Source organism: Thalassophryne amazonica, chromosome 6, assembly GCF_902500255.1.
Source record: "Thalassophryne amazonica chromosome 6, fThaAma1.1, whole genome shotgun sequence".
Taxonomy (NCBI): domain Eukaryota; kingdom Metazoa; phylum Chordata; class Actinopteri; order Batrachoidiformes; family Batrachoididae; genus Thalassophryne; species Thalassophryne amazonica.
The window spans coordinates 68,344,588-68,367,151 of record NC_047108.1 but is presented as its reverse complement, the minus strand read 5'-3'; the positions used below and the strand labels follow the sequence as shown (position 1 = coordinate 68,367,151).

The 22,564-nt window shown below is 42.6% G+C and overlaps 1 protein-coding gene across 1 annotated transcript; it reads right to left on the bottom strand.

The window, feature by feature from the left end:
• Window positions 1-3,965: 3,965 nt before the first annotated feature.
• On the bottom strand, window positions 3,966-21,437 carry sp5l (Sp5 transcription factor-like). The gene is given in 17 exon segments (XM_034171489.1): window positions 3,966-4,067; window positions 5,260-5,355; window positions 5,357-5,398; window positions 5,400-5,456; window positions 5,459-5,505; window positions 5,508-5,660; window positions 5,663-5,692; window positions 5,695-5,727; window positions 5,730-5,790; window positions 5,792-5,845; window positions 5,847-5,891; window positions 5,893-5,928; window positions 5,930-6,063; window positions 6,066-6,113; window positions 6,116-6,347; window positions 7,449-7,574; window positions 21,429-21,437. Coding segments are annotated over 17 exon segments (1,305 nt in total).
• Between the last annotated feature and the right edge of the window lie 1,127 nt (window positions 21,438-22,564).

The window sequence follows — 22,564 nt, the reverse complement described above, 5'->3', positions numbered from 1 at the left end:
CGCTCACTGGAGTTTTGTGCCTGCTTGAACATGTTTAATCGATAATGTATGAATGTGTGTGTGTGTGTGTGTGTGTGTGTGTGTGTGTGTGTGTGTGTGTGTGTGTGTGTGTGTGTGTGTGTGTGTGTGTGTGTGTGTGTGTGTGTGTGTGTGTGTGTGTGTGTGTGTGTGTGGGTGGGTGGGGGCAGTGGCTCTCTGATGTAATTCCTAAATTAAGGTGGGTTTTTTCACTGCTCAAGCCCTGTTGTGAAGACAAACACAGCTACAGTAGCACATTGTCATTTTCCTGCTGAAAACTGAGTTTGCGGTTTATGAAGACACAACACTTCATCTGAAGGACGGATCCATTCGCATTTCAACTGAAAATGGAGAACTTTCTTTTCTCTTATTCTGTTTGACCAGCCCTCTTTTGATCTGGACAAAAAGGAATGAGGGAGTCCCCCTGGAGGTTCTCAGTGGATATGACGTCACTTCAGAATACTTTCGGCTTTTTGAGCAACTCCAGGGATGCTGCTGATGGTTGAATCGCTGGGTTCAAAGGGCTGGGTGTTTGGTGATGGACTGGCATAATGCTGCTTCATACTTCCAGGTGGAAGACGGTTCCTTCATATTTGGGGTTACACGTCCTCTTCGATAAACTACAACACATTTGTGCTTCATTAGCTCGCTGCTGCCATGCCAATGCTGTGCACTATTTCTATAACTTGTAGGCTTTTGTTCTAATTGATACAAATACTATAAAGGTGCATACTAATAGGCATCTGTATGACAGGGGAAGCCAAAAAAACTGCTCGTGTTCATTTGGCTAAATAAACTGAGATAAACTGAGAAATGCTGAAAAATATCAGGCAACAGTGCCAAACAACGGTGAAATGTTTGTCACTCGTCTTACAAATAGGAAACATATTTATGTTACATCTGGAACTCGTGTGAAGGAGAGGCCGGGGACAGTTCTCGTGTGGGTGGCCAGTAGAGGGCCCCAGTGAGGTTTTACTTCCAGATTAGTTTATACAGCTGCACCAAAGATCAGTCAACAGGCCTCACATTTAAGGATTGTCTGTTTAATAACACATCTGTGATCAAACAACACTGAAAATCATTGTTAGACAGAGTCAACTGAGTGTCTAACAGAAGCTCACTGTAGTTAATGTGAACTGCAGCGTCTTCGTGGGAGTTTTTTTTTGTTGTATTAACACAAAGGAATACCACCACAGTGTACCAAAAAACATGGACATAAAGTAGCAAGGCTGGTTAATGCCATGTCTGATTGAGTAGAAACTGATGTATCATATCATTTTTTTTTTATTATTCTGGTGCACACAGTGCTTTACTTGCCATTTAGGAAAATTACCCAAATTCTGTGCTTCAGGTTTCTCTGTCTTGTGGTTTATATGTTGTACACCATTGGTGTCAAACGTTGTCACACCAAGGGCCAGCTGTTACTGTATTAGATTCTGAAGTTTAATTAAATGACTCATTACATTACAACAGAATTACTGTATTTTCTGGAGTGTAAATAGCAGCTTTTTTTTTTTTTTTACTTGTTTAGTCCTGGAACCTGGAACCTGGAACTCCAATGCGATTTATGTACTAAAAAATAACTTGTTCCTTATTTATAATAATTATTATAATTATTTATGTAGGGCTTTCCCAGGAGAATAAACTCCTAGGAGTATAAACACTAAACAAAATAAACTCCAATAATGAAATAAGAAATATCATTAATAAAAAGTCAGCCCAGTCTCACTTTTCACATGCCCCCATCACAAAAGTGCCTGTAGTTTTAATTTTGCTATTTATAATGTTCCCCTTCTCCTAACTCTAACCATAACCATAGTGTAAGTGGGTACCCTCCCCAAATAACCATGACCCCTCAGAAACCCCTTTCACCCACATTCTGTGCCCCATCATGAAATGAATTCATGCTTCCGTTATGAAAAATGACCCATTTTCGTACATCCATCACAATCCATCATTTTGTAACCCTGTCCCATGAACTGCCGTGAGACTGGGTTGCAAAATGTACATGACAATAATGCACAAAAATCCCAAATTAAAGAGCTGATTATACAGAAAAAGGTGTGATTTATAATCTGTTATGACTTACATTCTGGAAAATATGTTACAAGCTTTAGAAAAATACAACACGCTGTAGTTCTGGAGATGGAGGAGTGAAAATGAGATGCTTTGACAAGTAAAAGGAAAAGTAACCCATCTGAATTTACTTTATTTGTGGAACTGCCAGCAGAGCAGGTACATTATTTGGATAAGGAGTTACAAGGAGTTGGACAAACAATATCTAGATCTGGATTCAATTCCCTGTCAAGCTATGTATTTTTGTCTTTGGAGAACACAATTTATCTGTATTGTCCCAATCCACCTGGCTGTAGATAGGTTACTGGCCTTGGCTGGTGAAGTACCTGCTTCAGGCTGGAATCACATCCAGGGGGAGTCGTAGGCTCTTGTGCTTCATACTGCAGAATCCAGGGACAAGCGCTGACACCAATGGGCCTCAGAGCCCACACAGGACTGTGTGGCAGTCAAGTCATCAGTGTTCAAGCTGTGAAATCATCCACAACCATTTCAAATTATTTACCCACCATGGCTGCAGGTTGGACCCCATCGTGCTCCTCCACGCTATTAAATACAAAGTACTGGAGTGTGCTGTGGGGTTAATGTGCATATAGCTCAACTTATGATCTGCTGCTGTGTTCCTAAGATGCATAACTGTTGCATGACTCTTTCCAGTGTCCTACCTAATGAAGACAAAAATGGATATTAAACACAAAAATAAAATGACAAAACACCCTGGTTCTGGGGAGCAATGTGAGCAGAGGATCCAGTGAGTTGGGGTTGATCCAGTGAACTGTAATTTTTCAAAAATGATATGTTAAACAAGCTCGGGGATACATGTGTGGCAACCTGGTCTCATGGCAAGTCGTGATTCAGCAGCATGAAATATACATTAATCTATTGGTTCATGATATTGTGACGAAAAGCGCCTCATTTTCATCACGGCAGCACAAATTCATTCTAATTCATTCCGTGATGGTTGCATGAAATTAAAAGTGAAGCGGGGGCGGGGGGGCTGGGGTGGTTATGGTTAGGGTGGGGGGGAAGAGTAAGATTACGTTATGGTTAAGGTTAGGGTCGGGGGTAGGAGTAGGGTTAGGAATAGTGAGTTAAAAAAAAACCCCTGTCACGAAAATTTTACTCATTTCGTCACGGGACCACAAAAAAAAAATGTGAGACTGGGCTGTCTGTGTGGGAACTATTGTCCTTCCGCCAACAAAGATGGTTGAAGGAAAGTAGTTCGGCACAATGTGGATCTGGTACAATGGATCCGGGGGTACTGGATCAGGTAGTAAACCCATGGATCCACATCTGGCTGAGGTATAAATAGACTGATCCACATACAAAGAGGCAGTGCTCATAACATTCAATTAATGTGATTTTGTTGAACCTAAGGGTATCTGAATCTAAGCCCGAATTCTTGATCTTACATACATGCAGTAAATTTACTGCATTTATAATATAGCCCATTAATCCAAATACTTTAATGCCTCATATGCATATGAGGTGCACCACATCAGGAGGAATCAGGTCTGTTAATGCAGGCAGGAGGAGTCAGGGATCAGATAATCTGATCTGTGTGAGAATACAGTCACCTTATAAATCTGCTAGTGCAATCATATTTTATATTATTACATTACGAAAGAATAAATCTGCAGGAGGCGACCCCACAGAATTGCCCCAGATAAAGACAAAGCATTCTGTTCCTTTCAATATCGCTCCTTAGAGAAAGTTCAAACAGATCTAAAAACAAAGAGAAGAAACCCCTGGATGAGCAGACATCTGGTTGGCTGGCCTCTAAATAAAGCCCTATTCTGGGGCTGATCGTAACGCGACTGTGATATATGGCGGCCGGGAACAGCGGGGGTATTAACTTTCACAAGGGTGCAAAATCAAAGGGAGTTCCTGTCACCACTGAGGGGAGTCTCAGCAACAGGGGTCCCATTCACAGGGAATTCCTCTCCAGTGGCCTCTGCAGCATGTGGCGACTCAATCTACTCCATCAAGAGAAAGAAAACACTCATTAAAAGCCACATGACTGTGAACTTGATTACAGAAGGCGAGACAAACGGTCACATCAATGAGCTGACTGTTTACTCTGAGGTGTGAAAACCTTTGAACAAAATGTTAGGTCTTTTTTTGTTGTTGTACAGTGAGCAGAGTGCAATCACATGATCATTCACAGTTCAAGGTTTTTCAGCCCTAACATCAATACAACCTAAGAAAAATGATGTCCCAGCAGTAGAGCTTTTTTTTTTTTCAGGACAACATTTATTACAACCCCATAAAATTGTTCATGATGTTTTTACATAAATTACAAAGAACTTTTAAAATGTTTGTTCATCTGAATCAACCGTGTCTCAGGTTTGAGCAGAAGAGATGAAAAATGAAGATCAAAACGTTTCATGTTTCCATTTTTAAAAGACCTCTACCTCCTTGAAGCAGACAGATTAGGATTTTTTTTTAATAATAAAAATCTAATTAGCAGCAGCAAAACTCAAATCTGTTAAAAAACTAAAATCCTTAAAGGGAAAATCATTTTTTTCCAGATGAAATCTGTTTCATTTCACTCCAGAAATGAGATGCGATTTAGTTCATCTAGACTCCAAATTGTGGTTGCTTTAATGGGAAAAGCCAAATGGAACTTTAATTCATCTTATTTGCATAGCGCTAAATCATAACACTATTGCCCCCAAGGACTTCACAAGGGCAATGAGGCGACCAGTCGTCAGGCCACTCCACCAACAATAAAACAGCTAAAATAAAAAACAACAAATTGTTACAATTAATTGTTTTTATGATTCCAATTTTAAAAATAAGATTGTAGGACTGCAATAAAAAAACTGACTCATGGGATTGGATGTTACATCTAATCAATATATGTAGTCCCAACTAAATAAATTAATTATCTTGCATGGATGTGCTTTATTTGAGTTGGGCTACATTTATTTATTAGATGGAAATCCTCTCATAATTGAATTGATTTCATCCAATGAGTAATTTTTTTAGTGGGGCTGACATAACTAGATTAAGTAAATATAGCATATCATGGCATTTTAAAAACCAAATGCGCAAAACATTCACAGAAACGCAAAAGACGTCATTTCCTTGAAGGTGCCTAAATGATTAGTTTTCTGTTGTTTGTTTATGCTTCTTGAACGACGGGTGCGCAGCGGTTCCCCTCACTTTGCCGACCTGCATCAGTCTGTCCTTGGCTATCACGGCCTGCGTCACATCTCTTTTGATCGTGGCGAGCAGAGGGTCCGCTGCTCCGTGCTGTGAAAGGCTGTGCAGACCGGCTCTTCCTTGTCTGGTGGGTCTTGACCGTGTTTGGAGAGATGGTCACTCCTCATGAACCTCTTCCCGCACTGCTGGCACCCAAAACCGCTTCTCTCCAGTGGTGCGTGCGGAGGTGCCGCTGTAGCTCGTCTGACGTGTAAAGCTTTTACCACAGAAGAGCCAGTTGCAGATGAAGGGCCTCTCCCCGGCATGCCAGCGTAGGTGAGCCTTGAGTGTGAGGTCTTCTTGTAGAACTTGGCCACAACTCTGGGATGTGGCAGATGTGCATCTCTTCTTTCCAAACTCCAACCCCCCCCATTAGCCTGGCAGTTGGGGCATTGCAGCGTCGGCAGCGGCGTGTGGAGCTCAGCAGCTTTTGGAGGTGCCCTGGAGGAGAGCAGCAATTTGGGGTTGGTGGCCCAAAACCAGTTGCCTGCCCCAAGGAGAAGGGATGGTTGGAGGGGGCGGTGTTGGTTTGGGGCAAGCTCCACCAACTGCTGGCTTTCGTCCATGTGGCCTCCAGGTAGATGGTGTCTCCCCCGAGGAGTTCTGGAGGAAGCTGGAGAAGTTTTGGCCCCACACCGTTGTGCTGGGGTAATAGTGGGCCATTTGCCTGTTGCTGAGAAGACAACACTTTAACCGGGGAGAGTTCAAAAGAGTAGGATGAGGGTGGTTCAGCCGGAGGGGTGAGAGGCAGCTCGTGGTGGTGTGGTGATGAGGGTGATGGGTGTGACCCAGACCAGACTGTATGTGTCCAGGAACTGCATCTTGGGCACAGTGAAGGTCATCTGGTGTGTACTGAGGGCTGAGCTGGGAGTCATATCGTTGCTCCAGAGTTGAAACATCCCAGATGTTGAGCTGACTGTGCCCTCGTAGGGGAACTGGGTGCTGTCTGAGCCCATGGTGCCTCCAACTTGCCAGGCCTGGCTGCAGGTGGTGGCCAGGAAGGACAGGGCGTTTGGTGCTCCCTCTGGAGAGGAGCTGGGTGTCCGGTCCTGAGATATGACATACAGACATACACACAAAATTTGAATTGTGCCCTCTAGAAACATTTAACGGAGTTAGTGTAATAGCTTAAGTTGAAGAGCCTTTTCATCATAAAAAAACAAGCGTCATTAACATATATACATTTTAGTAAGTTGATAAATTATTACAAGATGGTGCAAAATTGCTCATTGTTTAAAAACATTAACATACACTGAAAAAGGAGAATAGTTAAACCAACTTATAAAAGCATTACAATTGGTACAACTTAATTCATTCAGGTTGTACCAATTGTAATGCTTTTTAAAGTTGATTCTTTTTCAGTGTAGGTTGACAAAAAATAAACATTTTGATCATAACACTGAAATTGCTAAGTGTAATTTAATGAGGCTTAAGTCAAATGTTAATCATTAAAAATGGTAATGATTTGCATGGACAATTATGAGGAGAATGGGATGAAGTTAGAATGTAGAAGTTAGAATAACTTTTAATTTTGCATCTTAAGATCAAATCCTTTTAATTCAGTTGTTCAAATTACACTCAAACAAAATGACTCATAGATGAACTCAATTAAATTATGAGCAGTAATCCATCTAATAAATATATGTAGCCCAAACTCAAACAAAGCACATTTATGCAAGAAATTTAATTTAATTTAGTTGGGACTACATATATTTAGATGGAAATCCAATCCATGAGTCAGCGTTTTGAGTGTAATTGACCCTGTAGAGGACAAAATACTTTACTAAACTCCATTAGTCTTATATAAAGTCTCATGGTATTTACTCAGTCATGGCTAAGCTGGAATTATTTCAAAATACTCATGCAAATTACTAATTTGATTTTTAAATATTGAACCATGTACTTTTTTAATAAGCGTGCTTAATTTTATTTGGCTTTTTTTTTTTAATTTAGCAATACTTTGGTTTTGCACAAAAGCGTAAAATATCCAAAAATCTCCTAAAATTCACAAACTGTGCTATAAAATATTAAATTATCTCGAATATGTCCATTTATTCTTACTGTTAGAAGCTGATTTAACTTCTTGGTTATTGCGCGCAGTATTTGCGCTCTCTCAAACACAAAGCGAGTTCATTTTTCCCTCAACAAACCTGTAAAAACGTGTGCAAAAAGTTGTCAGTTCGTTGTATCGTCAGCGCGGGCCATCGGTCCTCCTTCACAAAGCACCTGCTGCTCCCACAAAGTGCGCCGAGCGGCCGTGACGCGCACAGTCTCAACTGCAGCGCAAAGCGAGAAGACACCTTCACACGGACGACGGGGGTCAAAAGTCCCTGCGTCCGCTAGGTGAAGCTTTTTGTGCCGTCAGAAGTCCAGGACATGAGTCGGTGTGGCGGCAGCGGTGCTGAGGTCAGAGGAGCGCAGAAAATCCCTGCGATCATCTCACAGGCTCCTGCGCAGCATCTTGTCTTTATAGAGGAGAAAAACTCCTCTCAGCGGGGGTCTCCAGTCTGATGCAGGCTGGGGGAGGAGGGGGGCTGTTAGCTGAAGGGGTGGCTACTCATAATTTCACTCAATTTCAACCAAATGCTGACCCAACAACGGACTCCTCCTCCGATTGTTGTGAGAAATAAGACCTATGACATCTGGATTGTTTCATTTCATTTGCTTTCTATTTGAACTCCATTTGTTTTAAAAAGAAGTTATCATGTGCTGTTTCAGCATTTTTAAAACAAATACCGCACAAAAAGAAAATGGTTATTGTGTTAAAAGATGAATATAATCAGCTAAGGCTGAATATTTTTCACTCTGCAGTGTGCGCGATCTGCTTCACCCGCATTATAGGAGAAACAGTGAAAACAATCTGACGCATAACAGTCACAACTACAAAGTCATTTTGTCTTTGCACGTCTTTTGCAGATGTGCAACCTTCACTTTGTGCACTGTGACCAGATCTCAGAGTTGTTGTTTTTTTTGTATAAACTGAGAAGGAACTGCAAATTACATAATTTTCCCCAGACAATAAAGTGGTACAAATAATCAATCAATCAATCAATCAATCAATCAATCAATCAATCAATCTATCTATCTATCTATCTATCTATCTATCTATCTATCTATCTATCTATCTATCTATCTATCTATCTATCTATCTATCTATCTATCTATCTATCTATCTATCTATCTATCTATCTATCTATCTATCTATCTATCTATCTATCTAGTACAATCCTGTGCAAAAATCTCAGACACTTTTTTATAACACCAGTAGTAATAAATTGGAAGTTTTCTTTCATCACCATGTCAGATAAACAAATTCACACACACACACACACACACACACACACACACACACACACACACACACACACACACACACACACACACACACACACACACACACTCATCTTCAACCGCTTACTCCAATTAAGGGTTGCGGGGAGCTGCTGGAGCCTATCCCAGCAGTCATAGAGCATGAGGTGGGGTAAACCCTGACAAACACATCCACATGCACACCTACGGGCAATTTAAAGTGTTCCAATCCACCTTACCTGCGTGTCCTTGGATGTAGGAGGAAGCCAGAGCACCCGGAGAGAACCCACGCAAACAGGGGGAGAACACACAAAGTCCACACAGAAAGGCCACAGGTGGGAATCGAACCCATGACCTTCTTGCTGTGAGGCAACAGTGCTAACCACTAATCCACCGTGCTGCCTAAACAAATTCAAATAAAATGAAGTAAAAAATGTTCAAACACTCATATTCCAACATACATCAAATGTAAGATTTATTTTTTTATGATGAAATTACAATGGGGCGACGGTGGCTCGTATAGTGGTTAACACTGTTGCCTCGCAGCAAAAAGATCATGGGATCACTTCCCACTTGACCTTTTCTGTGTGGAGTTTACATGTTCTCCCTGTGTTTGTGTGGCTTTCCAGATGCTTTGGCTTCCTTCCCCTTCAAAAGACATACAGGTTAAGTGAATAGGTGACCCTATATTAGGGTGGTCCTTATTTTGCAAAGTTTTTAAATTTAATATTCTGACCCCCCAGAATAGGTTCCAATTGATGAGAAAACATGCTATGTAAAATTTTGTTTGTATAAATAATATTTTAGAGGTAGCTCAAAAGCATTGAAATTTTGTTATTTTCATGGTTTATAACACTATACAAAGCTTGAAAATCACCTGTGGAGGCCGTCTTGAATTTCTAAGTGAGCGCAAAGAGGATTCATATGTTGTTTAGGATGGGTTGGTGCTGTTGTGTGGGCCGCCCGAAGAGGCGCTGCTGTCAATGAGACAGGGGCGTCGGAGTGCAGCTGAGTATGCGGTCGACTTCCGCATTGCGGCTGCGAGGTCCGGCTGGAATACCGCTGCACTCTGCGCCGCCTTCATGAACGGACTGTCGTCAGTCCTGAAGGAGCATCTGGTGGCTAAGGATGAGCCGCGGGATTTAGATGGGCTTATTGATCTGGTCATACGATTAGACAACCGATTGGAAGAACGTCGACAGGAGCGAGACGAAGGACGTGGCCGGGCACGCGCCGCCCCTCTCTCTTCCCGGTCCGAAGCAGCCCCGCCTTCCCCACGCTCCAGAGCCAGAATGCTCCGTGTGACAACAGCTCCCCCTGCTGACGAAGCTATGGACACGAGCAGGGCCAAAATAAAATGAGAAAACAGACAGAGGAGGTTGGTCCGCGGAGAGTGCTTTTTCTGCGGCTCTGACGAGCATCTGCAGAGACAATGTCCCAAGCGGTTAAACACCAACGCTCGCCCTTAGAGATTGGGCTAAGGGTGGGCCATAACACACACGTGGGTACTGCACAAAAATCCACATGAATCCCAGTTGTGATCCTCTGTGGGGATTTAACCTTTCAAGCCCCAGCACTAATCGACATGAGGTCAGAAGGGAATCTGCTAGATAGCAGATGGGCTGCAGAAGTAGGGCTCCCTCTAGTGGCTCTTCCTTCACCAGTGAGGGTACGGGCACTAGATGGCACCCTTCTTCCATTAATCACACACCAGACACAGCCCTTAACACTGATTGTGTCTGGGAATCACAGGGAGGAGATTGTGTTTTTTGTGACACCTTCTACCTCCAGAGTTATTTTGGGCTATCCATGGATTAGTAAGCACAATCCCCGGATCGATTGGCCGTCTGGGGTTGTAGCTCAGTGGAGCGAAACCTGCCACCGGGAGTGTTTACGATCCTCGGTTCCACCCGGTGTGACTGCTAAAGAGGAGGTTCGAGTCCCCCCCAATCTCACGACGGTGCCAGTTGAGTACCATGATCTTGCTGATGCTTCCCCCGCATCGACCGTACGATTGTGCCATTGATTTAATCCCGGGTGCTGAGTATCCGTCCAGTAAACTGTACAACCTCTCACGCCCCGAGCGAGAATCGATGGAGACCTACATCCGGGACTCTTTAGCTGCCGGGTTGATCCGGAACTCGTCCTCCCCGTTAGGTGGTGGTTTCTTTTTTGTGGGCAAGAAGGACGGCGGACTCCGTCCATGCATTGATTTTAGAGGGCTGAACGAGATCACGGTTCGCAACCGATACCCGTTGCCCCTGTTGGATTCAGTGTTCACGCCCCTGCATGGAGCCAAAATATTCACTAAATTGGATCTTAGGAACGTGTATCACCTGGTTCGGATCTGGAAGGGAGACGAATGGAAGACGGCATTTAACACCCTGTTAGGTCACTTTGAGTACCTGGTCATGCCGTTCGGCCTCACTAACGCCCCCGCGACGTTCCAAGCATTAGTAAATGACATCTTGCGGGACTTCCTGCATCGGTTCATCTTCGTATACCTAGACGATATCCTCATCTTCTCCCCGGATCCTGAGACCCATGTTAAGCATGTACGTCAGGTCCTGCAGTGGTTGTTGGAGAACCAGCTGTTTGTGAAGGGCGAGAAGTGCGAGTTCCACCCTACTTCTTTGCCCTTCCTGGGGTTCATAATCTCCTCCAACTCCGTCGCCCCTGATCCAGCCAAGGTAGCGGAGGTGAGAGATTGGCCCCAACCGCAAGCCGTAGGAAGCTGCAAACAGTTCCTCGGCTTCGCTAATTTCTGTCTGAGGTTTATCAAGGGCTATAGTCAGGTTGTTGGTCCCCTTACAGCCCTGACCTCCCAAAAAGCTCCCTTCACCTGGTCGGATCGGTGCGAAGCCGCGTTTAGGGAGTTGAAATGCCGGTTCTCTACTGCGCCAGTTCTGGTGCAGCCTAATCCTAGCCGCCAGTTTGTTGTGGAAGTTGATGCCTCTGACTCAGGGATAGGAACCGTGCTGTCCCAGAGCGGGGAGTCCGATAAAGTTCTCCACCCCTGTGCCTATTTCTCCCGCAGGTTGACCCCAGCAGAGCGGAATTATGACGTCAGCAATCGGGAGCTCCTGGCGGTGAAGGAGGCCCTGGAGGAGTGGAGATACTTGTTGGAGGTAGCTGTGGTTCCATTCACGGTTTTCACCGACCATCGGAACCTGGAGTATATCCGGACCGCTAAGCGTCTGAACCCCAGGCAAGCCCGTTGGTCTCTTTTTTTTGGCCGTTTTGACTTTAGGATCACCTATCGCCCCGGGACTAAGAACCAGCGGTCAGACGCACTGTCCCGGGTGCATGAAGAGGAAGTCAGAGTGGAGCTGTCGGATCCACCAGAAAACATCATCCCGGAGTCCACTATCATCGCCACACTGATGTGGGACGTGGAGAACATCGTCAGGGAGGCCCTGACGCGTCACCTGGACCCCGGCGGTGGACCGCCTAACCGTTTGTACATCCCACCAGATGCTAGGACTGCAGTTTTGGACTTCTGCCACGGTTCTAGGCTCACCTGCCATCCAGGGGTGCGGAGGACCGTGGCAGTTGTTCGGCAGCGGTTCTGGTGGGCGTCTTTGGAAGCCGACGTCCGGGAGTATGTCCGGGCCTTTACCACCTGTGCCAGGGGCAAGGCAGTCCACCAACCGGAGAAGGGACTCCTCCAGCCGCTGCCAGTGCCTCATCGCCCCTGGTTCCACATCGGCCTGGACTTCGTCACGGGTCTCCCTGCGTCCCAGGGAATGACAACAATCCTGACGATAGTGGACCGGTTCTCCAAGGCGGCCCACTTCGTGGCCCTCCCGAAGCTCCCGTCGGCCCAGGAGACTGCAGACCTCCTGGTCCACCACGTCATACGTCTGCATGGTATCCCTGTGAACATCATCTCGGATCATGGTCCCCAGTTCTCCTCGCAAGTCTGGAGGAGTTTCTGTAGGGAACTGGGGGCCACCGTGAGCCTTTCATCCGGGTACCACCCTCAGACCAACGGACAAGCAGAGCAGGCTAATCAAGAGCTGGAACAGGCCCTGCGGTGTATGACCTCCGCGCACCCGACAGCCTGGAGTCAACATCTGGCCTGGATCGAGTACGCTCATAACAGTCAAGTTTCATCAGCAACCGGCCTCTCCCCATTTGAAGCGTGTTTGGGGTACCAGCCCCCATTGTTTCCGGCTGTGGAGGGAGAGGTCGGGGTTCCCTCGGTCCAGGCCCACCTCAGGAGGTGCCGTCGGGTGTGGCATACAGCCCGCTCTGCCCTGCTGAAAGCCCGGACGAGGGTGAAGAGCCATGCAGACCGCCGACGTGCCCCGGCCCCAGAATATCAGCCCGGGCAGGAGGTCTGGCTGTCAACAAAGAACATTCCTCTCAACACGGAGTCACAAAAGCTGATGGACAGATATATCGGACCTTTTTGGATCACCAAAATCATCAGTCCAGCCACAGTGAAACTGAAACTCCCAGCTTCACTGTGGATCCATCCTGTTTTTCATGTCTCCAAGATTAAACCATACCACACCTCGGACCTTTGCACCCCCGGACCTGCGCCGCCTCCTGCCCGCATCATCGACGGAGAGCTTGCGTGGACTGCAGTCGGACCTGTTATCTTCAAATCAGCTGGAGCTGGGTTTTGGACGTTTGAAGAGTGACGGACTTCACTCCTCTTTCCAAAATCAGAGAAGTAACAGTCGGTCTCTGCACGTTTCTGTGTTTTTGTGTCGAAGGTGGAGATTCTCCCACAAACGGAATTGAACTGAGTTGCTGATTGTTCTGCTGGGTGTGCACACACACCCACCATTAACCTGTCTTCTGTTCCTGCCAGCAGTACCGGATCTGACAGCTGAAGTAGAGGCCACCTGGGGACTCGGGACTTGGCGGCTTCAGTATACTGCAGGTCTTCGTTGGCGGCGGAACCTTGTGGGCCCCGGCTCTTCTCTGGATAGGCATCTCCTACCCTCGGACCTGCCCACACGTCACCTGTTTAATTTTGTAATTGACTGTCTAAAAGCAGTATTCGACCTGTTGTGCACATTTGCCACAATAAATTGTATTTATTTGATTATCTATTGACCATTCATTTGCGCCCCCTGTTGTGGGTCCATGTCATTACACTTTCCCAACAGGTGCACCATAAACTTTAGCCAGCGTGCACACTAACTTCCACTAATTCAAAACTAACATCCACTCTTGTCAAAAGCTCATGTATGTGCACACAAACGCCCTCTTGCAGACACCGTTAAAATGTAAATATTGTTTATGATTGATTGATTGATAGATAAAGTGATTTTACTGAACATGTACAAATTGAACGTAAGACATTAAGATCTTAAAAATTAATGTAAATAACAATAAATGTATAATATATATATATATATATATAATATATATATATATACACACACACACGTACTTTGCACTGGGATACCAATTAAACAACTGCAAAGAAGACAAGGCTCAGGTATTTTAGCATTGTGTTATGCTTTTTATTTATAAATTTGCAGCCATTCTGCTTTTTGTGCATCTAATCCCATCACCTCTTAGCAGTGAAGCAGAGTAGATCTTGATTTATAGTTGGCTGGGAGACCACATGGGAAAACCTGGGCCTGTGTGTGTTTCTCCATGTACAGTTTTTGTTGTGTCAGGAAGGGCATCTGGTATAAAATGTCTGCCACATCCCAAAGTGGGGCTGTGCTGGTACTGCTGTGGTGACCCTGGACAACTGAGGACAGCTGAAAGAACCACAACATACACTGAACAAATATATAAAGGCAACATGTTGTGTTTGCTCCCATTTTTCATGAGCTGAACTCAAAGATCTAAAACATTTTATGCGTTATTATTTGCATTATTGTGCTGCAACGTGAGGTGATGGTGGTGGATGAATGGCACAACAATGGGCCTCAGGATCTCATCACGGTATCTCTTTGCATTCAAAATGCCATCAATAAAATGCACCTGTGTTCATTGTCCATAACGTACGTCTGCCAATACATAACCTCACTGCCACCATGGGCCACTCAATCTACAACGCTGACATCAGCAAATCGCTCACCCACACGATGCCACACACACTGTCTGCCATCTGTCCTGAACAGTGAAAACCAGGATTCATCCATGAAGAGAACACCTCTCCAACATGCCAGATGCCATCGAATGTGAGCATTTGCCCACTCATATTGGTTACGATGACGAACTGCAGTCAGGTCAAGACCCTGATGAGGATGACGAGCATGCAGATGAGCTTCCATTGGGATGGTTTCTGACAGTTTGTGCAGAAATTATTTGGTTCTGCAAAACAATTGTTGCAGCAGATGTCTGGTCGCTGGTCTTGGAGGTGAACATGCTGGATGTGGAGGTCCTGGGATGGTGTGGTTACACGTGGTCTGGGGTTGTGAGGCCGGTTAGATGTATTGCCAAATTCACTGAAATGCCTTTGGAGACAGCTTATGGTAGAGAAATGAACATTCAATTCATGGGCAACAACTCTGGTGGACATTCCTGCAGTCACCATGCCAATTGCACGCTCCCTCAAAACTTGTGAGATCTGTGACATTGTGCTGTGAGATAAAACTGAACATTTCAGAGTGGCCTTTTATTATGGCCAGCCTAAGGCACACCTGTGCAATAATCACGCTGTCTAATCAGCATCTTGATATGTCACACTTGTGAGGTGGGATGGATTATCTCAGCAAAGAACTGCTCATTAACACAGATTTAGACAGATTTGTGAACAATATTTGAGAGAAATGGGTTTTTTGTGTATATAGAAAATGTTTTAGATCTTTGAGGTCAACTTGTAAAAAATAGGAGCAAAATAAAAGTGTTGTGTTAATATTTTTGTTGAGTGTATCTGTTCACAAATTTATGCTTTACATATTTAACAGAAAAAGAAATGGTTCCTTATGGAATCTTGCATTGCACTTCAAAAATTATTTTGTGTTTGAACTTAAAAGAGTTAATGTGATAGGCTAGAAAATTACTTTGGGATTACTGGAAGTGTTCTTGCTTGGCTGATGTCATACTTGTCCAGTCATTCTTTGTGTTGCGTTGTGTATAATAACACTACTTCTGGCCTTGGTGAAATGAAATTTGGGGTTTGCCACACTCTGGGATGTGGCAAATGTGCAGTCTCTTCTTTCCAAACTCCAGCCCAGGGGTCTGTGTTAGGCCCCTTGCTTTTTTCACTTTATATAGTGCCCCTTGGGCATATTCTGCGGCATTACAGGATTGCCTTTCATTGTTATGATGATGATACTCAATTGTACATGCCGGTAACTGCTGGTAATCTTGCCCAGTGATGCCGGTAACGCGTTACTTTACTCTCATCTGACCACTTTTTTTTAGTAACGAGTAATCTAACGCGTTAATCTTTCCAAATCAGTAATCAGATTAAAGTTACTTCTCCAAGTCACTGTGCGTTACTATTATTTTTGCATTGTGGGTCGATAGCAGCATTAAACGTGGTCCGTGGGCAGGAAGACTGAACTGCCCACTTTAAGTGAGCTGCGAGCTTTTCATCCACGGTTTTTTGCAGCAGCTCCCGGGCAGCAGCTACAACTTGTCCTCACCTCTTAAAGCAGTGACAACAGCACAAATGCACTGAGCTTTACAAAGACATTTTTATGCTTTTTTTTTCTCTGAGCCGCTCCGTATCTACTGCTAAAAATAGCTGGTCCTCCGCCACGCTTCAGGCACGTCAACGACTAACACTATTTTCCACTCAAATACACCTAAACTCTCTTTCTGAGGACCACATGATGTGAAAACACAATAAAACTTTCTTACCTGTAAATCTGGTCATGTTTCCTGCGTAAATAAATGTAATCCATTCTTTTTGCCCAAACGCCAAGGCAGGGGCGAATCCAGATGGAATGGGGGCGTGGGGCAGGGATGTGCCCCCCCACAACACCCCTAGATTAAAGGTCCAGTTTTGAAGCCGTTTTTTTTTTTTTTACTACAACTACTACTACTACTACTTAAAATAATAATTTCAACAAGTAAAATGTTTAGAGAGAATTTAAATGTTAGAAAAAAATTTAATAGTTACATTTATAAACAATGTAGGTTAGAAATTTCAAGTTTTACTGTTACAGTGATGTCAACAGTTAAATATGAGGTCAAGAAAGAGGTCTTTATTTTACTTTTTATAAAACAAGTATTTATTTTCATTGAAGTCAAGAAAGCATGACTATAAAGTGAGTTTTGGCAAAACAAGTATTATTGTCATGTTGAGATGGCAGGGGGTTGTTGTCGGCAGCTGGGGAAAGTAACTAAAAAAGTAACTAGTAATCTAACTTAGTTACTTTTCCAACTGAGTAATCAGTAAAGTAACTAAGTTACTTTTTCAAGGAGTAATCAGTAATCAGTAATTGGATTACTTTTTCAAAGTAACTGTGGCAACACTGATCTTGCCCATATAAGATTGCCCTTATATCTGTGAGAAGTTGATTGTCTAGTAATTTCCTACTCCTGATGATAAGACTGAAATGATGGTTCTTGGTCCAGCCAGACTCTGAGGAATCTTGGAGTACTTTTCGATCCTGCGTTTTCTTTTGGCCCCCACATTAAGAGACATTACGAGGACTGCCTTCTTCCATCTGCGAAATGTGGCGAGGATTCGTCCCATCCTGTCTATGGCTGATGCTGAGACTTTGATACATGCATTTATTTCTTCCAGACTCGATTATTGTAATACTTTATTTTCTGGTCTGCCGCAGTCTAGCATTTGGGGACTTCAATTGGTACAGAATGCTGCTGCCAGACTTCTGACACAAAGTAGAAGGTTTGACCACATTACTCCCATTCTGGCATCTCTTCATTGGCTACCGGTTTCTGCCAGATTGGATTTTAAAGTCTTATTGTTGGTTTATAGAATTGTTCACGGACGGGCACCTTCTTACATGGCGGACTTGGTCAAGCCCTACGTACCCGCGCAGCCCTTGCGTTCGCAGGGTGCAGGGCTTCTGTGTGTTCCGAGGGTGAACAAGAAGTCTGTGGGGTATACAGCCTTCTCCTACTGTGGTCCGACTCTTTGGAACAATCTACCTGCAGTTATTAGGCAGTCTGACACTGTGGAGACTTTTAAATCAAGACTGAAGACCCACTTTTTTAGACTGTCTTATTAATCAAATTTTTTGTTTTTATGTTTGCTTTGTAATTTCTTTTTATTTTACTGTGTTTTATCTTTTTATTGTACTTTTCTTGATTTTAATTTTTTTTTATTTTGATTTTAAATTACTTTGTGTTGTCATGAATTGTGTGAAGCGCCTTGTGGCAACTTTGTTGTGAGTTGGCGCTATATAAATTATTAAATTGAAATTAAATTGAAATTGAATGTTTGAGCTGGCTTAACATTCAAGTTAACTGAAATTGAGCAGACAAGATGAGGTCATTTTTAGACTGATCCAACCAACACATAGTTGGTTAAATCATTGTGTCATAGTCACAAATGACTGATCTATGGATTCATGCTGAGTGACACATATTTCACACAAAGAAGTGAAACACACCATGTAGGGAAAAAAAAACAACTTGGGAGTGGTGGCTTTGAAGCCCAGACTTTCTTGTTGTGAGGCAGGTGTGTTACCACTGTGCTATTGCACATCACAAAGATAAGTTTAGATACCTACACACAATATTGTTTTTGCTACTGCTAAGGTAACGGTGGCATGCTGGTAGTGCATGTGAACAAAACTAAAAAAAAAAAATTGCTGCTCAATGAATTGATCTGCTTTATATTTTACAAAATTTTAAGGCAGCAAGGGTTTGTCTTTCTTCCTTTATCATGTTGCTTGTTCCATATGTCCTCCCTGTTTTACAACTACAATCACTATTGGGGGGGTGTAAATGCTGTCAAGCAAGCCTGAAAGTGTAATCCCATTGATGACCGTATTTCATGTCTGCAGGTTGGGTACATATAGGAGTAAGTTAAGAATCTGAGGATATTTTGATGGTTTTAATTAATGAAAAACTGAAAATCCTGATGACAAAACATTTTTGATTCATTTTAAGAAATCATTTAGCAGCCATAGCAGCTCTTAGTGTACCTGATCCTGTGAGATCTCAGAAGGTGCACAGTACTTGGCTGGGAGACCATTCAGGAGCACATGTCAAGAAGGGCATCCAGTTTAAAAAGCTTGTACCAAACCCTAATGTGGATCTCTATCAGATCTGCTGTAGTGACCACCAGCAACTGGGGGCAGTTGGGAAAAAAGAAAACAAAAAATTTGCATTGTCAGTTGTGTAGAGACTGAAAAATACATCATATTGAAGTTTGATGCTGATTACTGGACCCTCTTTGAGGGCGCTGCCGAGCAACACCCGCAACTTTGTCACCTTGGATGATGACATGGACAATTGCAATGATTGGACTTTGGTTTAATTCCTGTTTTGCATGTTTGCCAATTTTTGTTGTACTTTGTTTTATTTGATCTCTGTTACTGTTAGAATGACCTAAGCAGTGGACCACCCCTCTGAGTCTGGTCTGCTTGAGGTTTCTTCCTCAAAAAAAAAAAAAAAAAAAATGCAGAATAGAGTTTTTTCTGACCGCTGTTGCCGACTTACCCATGAAAATTCAGTAAGGTATATCTTATATATTATATTCCAATTCTAAGGTGGAACTATGTTAGTATACTAAGGTATATTTAAATATCTAAAAAGGAAGCGTAAAATAGAAGAGTAGAAAAGAGTAGAGTAGAGCCACTTAGGTGCCTGGTCTTGAGAACCAGGGATGGTTACCCATGTGAAGCTCCTTGGGGCAACTTATGTTGTGATTTGGCACTATATATATATATATATATATATATATATTAAAAAAATTAAATTCAATTGACATCACCCAGTATTGTAAAAAAAAATAAATAGAGAGAGAGAGAGATGAATAAATTTGTGTTCAATATATTCAGGGTTTTTTAATTTTTATTTTGACAGTAGAAAGTATTATGTTTCTGCAGGCGGTCTCTCCCTGTCATGAGATGACACACAGTGAAAAAAAATCAGTGTTTTCCCTCACAAAGCTAATTGATAAAAGTCAATCACAGCTTAGAAGTTCTCACCAGTAGGTGACGCGTCAAATAGGCGGCCCTGTGTGACATTCTCACATATCTGAGTTCAAGTCGAGGCCGCCTCAGATCTGCTCCATTAAATGCAGATTGAGGCTTAATCTCATTCTGTAATCTGCTCACCATTACAATGTTAAGAGTTAAATCCAGGCTGGGAACCTGCTTCTCATGTAAATTTGAAGTGCCTCACTTATCTCCTGCTCCTCTTTTCACACACTGTAACCCTTAAATAAACATCACTAAATAAGTTAAATCATTTTAACACAAAGAATGAATGAATTGATTTGGCACACAGACTTAATAACAAAAAAACTCATAAATAAGACAATTTAACAGTGAACATGAGACCGAAAGCGTGTAGGCAGAAGCAAAAGCTTATAGACGGCCACCCCTTTTACCACAAAAGTAAGATGTTCACACACACACACACATATATATATATATATATATATATATATATATATATATATATATATATATATATATATATATATATATATATATATATATATATATATAAATTAAGCAGTAAACAAAAAACAAAAAAAAAGAAAAATCCAAACACAACCACATAAACACAGTGCACAATCCCCAAAAACAGTAACAAAAATCTATAAACCTTGTTAATCAGATTATAAAAAGTAATTATATTTTAAAGCCAACTAATGTACCAGATAATTTGATGTTATCAGGACAATTATTTCAAATGTTAACACCTTTAACAGAAATGCATTGACTTTTTACAGTAATTCGAATCTTTGACTTCTCAAATACTAACGTTCCTCTCAAACTGTAACTGGACTCCCTCATTTTAAACAGATCCTGCACATGTTGAGGAAAAAGTTTGTTTTTGACTTTATACATGATTTGAATTGTGGTGTAATCAACCCAGTCCCAAAATTTTAAAATATGTAAACAGACAAATAATGGGTTTGTTGGTTCACGGTAAGATTTGTCACTAATAATTCTTATGGCTTTCTTTTGTACTAAAAATATTGGTTTTGTATTAGTTTTGTGTTTCCCCAAACCTCAATGCAATAGGTCATATATGGAGCAAATAATGAATGATATAAAATAGTTAATGAATGTTGCCAGAGGAAGTCCTTTGCTTTATACAGGATTGCAATAAGGAATTTACATCTTCTAGAAATGAAGACACTGAGGACAATCTGCAAATTGTACCGTTTGGTTTGGACTTTTTTTTTTAAGTTGTTGGTGTGAAAACAGACTGGATGTCAGCTTTCCTGATCCAAACTCACAATCATATATATCAACTTAAAAAAAAACAAACAAACATTCATACTGACTGTATCGTGACTGCAGTTTTCAAAGGGGGATGAAGATGCATTTCATTAAAATCTAACTGTTCGGATGCTGCTGGCTTGAAGCATAAATACAACAAAATCGTCTACACTTGCATGAAGCTGTGAAAATATAAAGCATCGACTGTAAATACTGTAAACATGATGCAACTCCATCTGAAGTGAGAAAACTGCTCTAATTCCAAATTAAAGCAAACATTTAAGATGAAAGAAGACAGCGGTAGAAGAACAGAGCGGAGAGGACGTTGACATCTTTGAGTCTCTGGTTTATTACAGAGCAGAAGTTGTTAATTACCCTGATTCTTATTTCCTGCCTCACCCCCCCCACCCCACTCACCCCTCCCCCACTGTAGTGCCTCCCAGATGAGTGTCTTTGAAGTGCAAAGTACTCTCTCCTCACTTTGAACTGTGAAAACAATGCTCATGTGGTGGTGCTTACCTTCCCCATGTTACCTCATTTAAATAGACCTGGATACGGCTTCCACAGTTTTCAAGGGAAAACTTGCTTCCAGAGAAAGAGGTCCTTGTGTTCATTAAACAGCTGGTGAGTTTGCTGGTAATCAGGCCCATGTCGACATACGCTGCTCTGACTGGGTGACTAACCAGTTTCCAAACCAGTTTCCAGGGTTGGGGGGAATATATCCTAGGATATCTCCCCCCGCCCCCTTACACTGGTGCTACGTTTCATTCCAGATACACACCAGACAGGCGAAGTTAGAAATAAAAGGTCAACCTTGTCTATGTGGAGCGTAAAAAATTACAGTTGGTCTAAAAGCACCTTGATACTTGCACAAATTTGATCCCCATGTTGCCTTGCAATTTGTCGTGCTAGTGCGTCCCACTTTGTCCCACTGGATGCTACGCTATATAAAATAATAATTTTGTAGCCGATGACACATTTGCTTTCAGAACTTGGCTGATGAAACCATTCTGTCATCGCTCCCAGAATCACACAGAAATTATCTACAGCTGCAGGTTGTCTCGTACGCGTTGTGTGGTGAAGAACGCATTTGGACTTTTGTCTCAAAGGTAAGTATTTATAATATATATATTGTAATGGATTGGTAAAACTGTTGCATTTTCATTCTTTCTTCTGAGTTAGATAATGTATCTGTCAAGTTGTGTTTAATAGATGTAACATCTTGTCATCGTTCAGATGCGCTGCATGTCAATGGCACACTGTGACACGCAGTGTTTTTGAATAATTTGCACAATGTTCATGACTACTTCACGAAATTGGGTGTAGGACAAAACCTAGGACAAAACCCCCCTAGGACAAAACCCCCCTGGGACAAAAACCCCTTAGGACAAATGCTCCTCAAAGATATATAAGGCAAGATACTCTTAGTGGAGAAAAAACAAATAGACAAAATCATTATTTTTATGTAGCTTTATTAAAATATAACAGCAGCTCATACAATATTTCATAAAAAAAGATTAGTTCATTTCCACCTCATAGAATGTCTTACTCCAGAAATGAATTCCTCCATTGTTTTCCTGTTGCTCACAAAGTCCATACACAGATTGTGCAACTGCTCCTTGCCCTTTTAACCCATTTCCTGGGAGGCTCCCCAA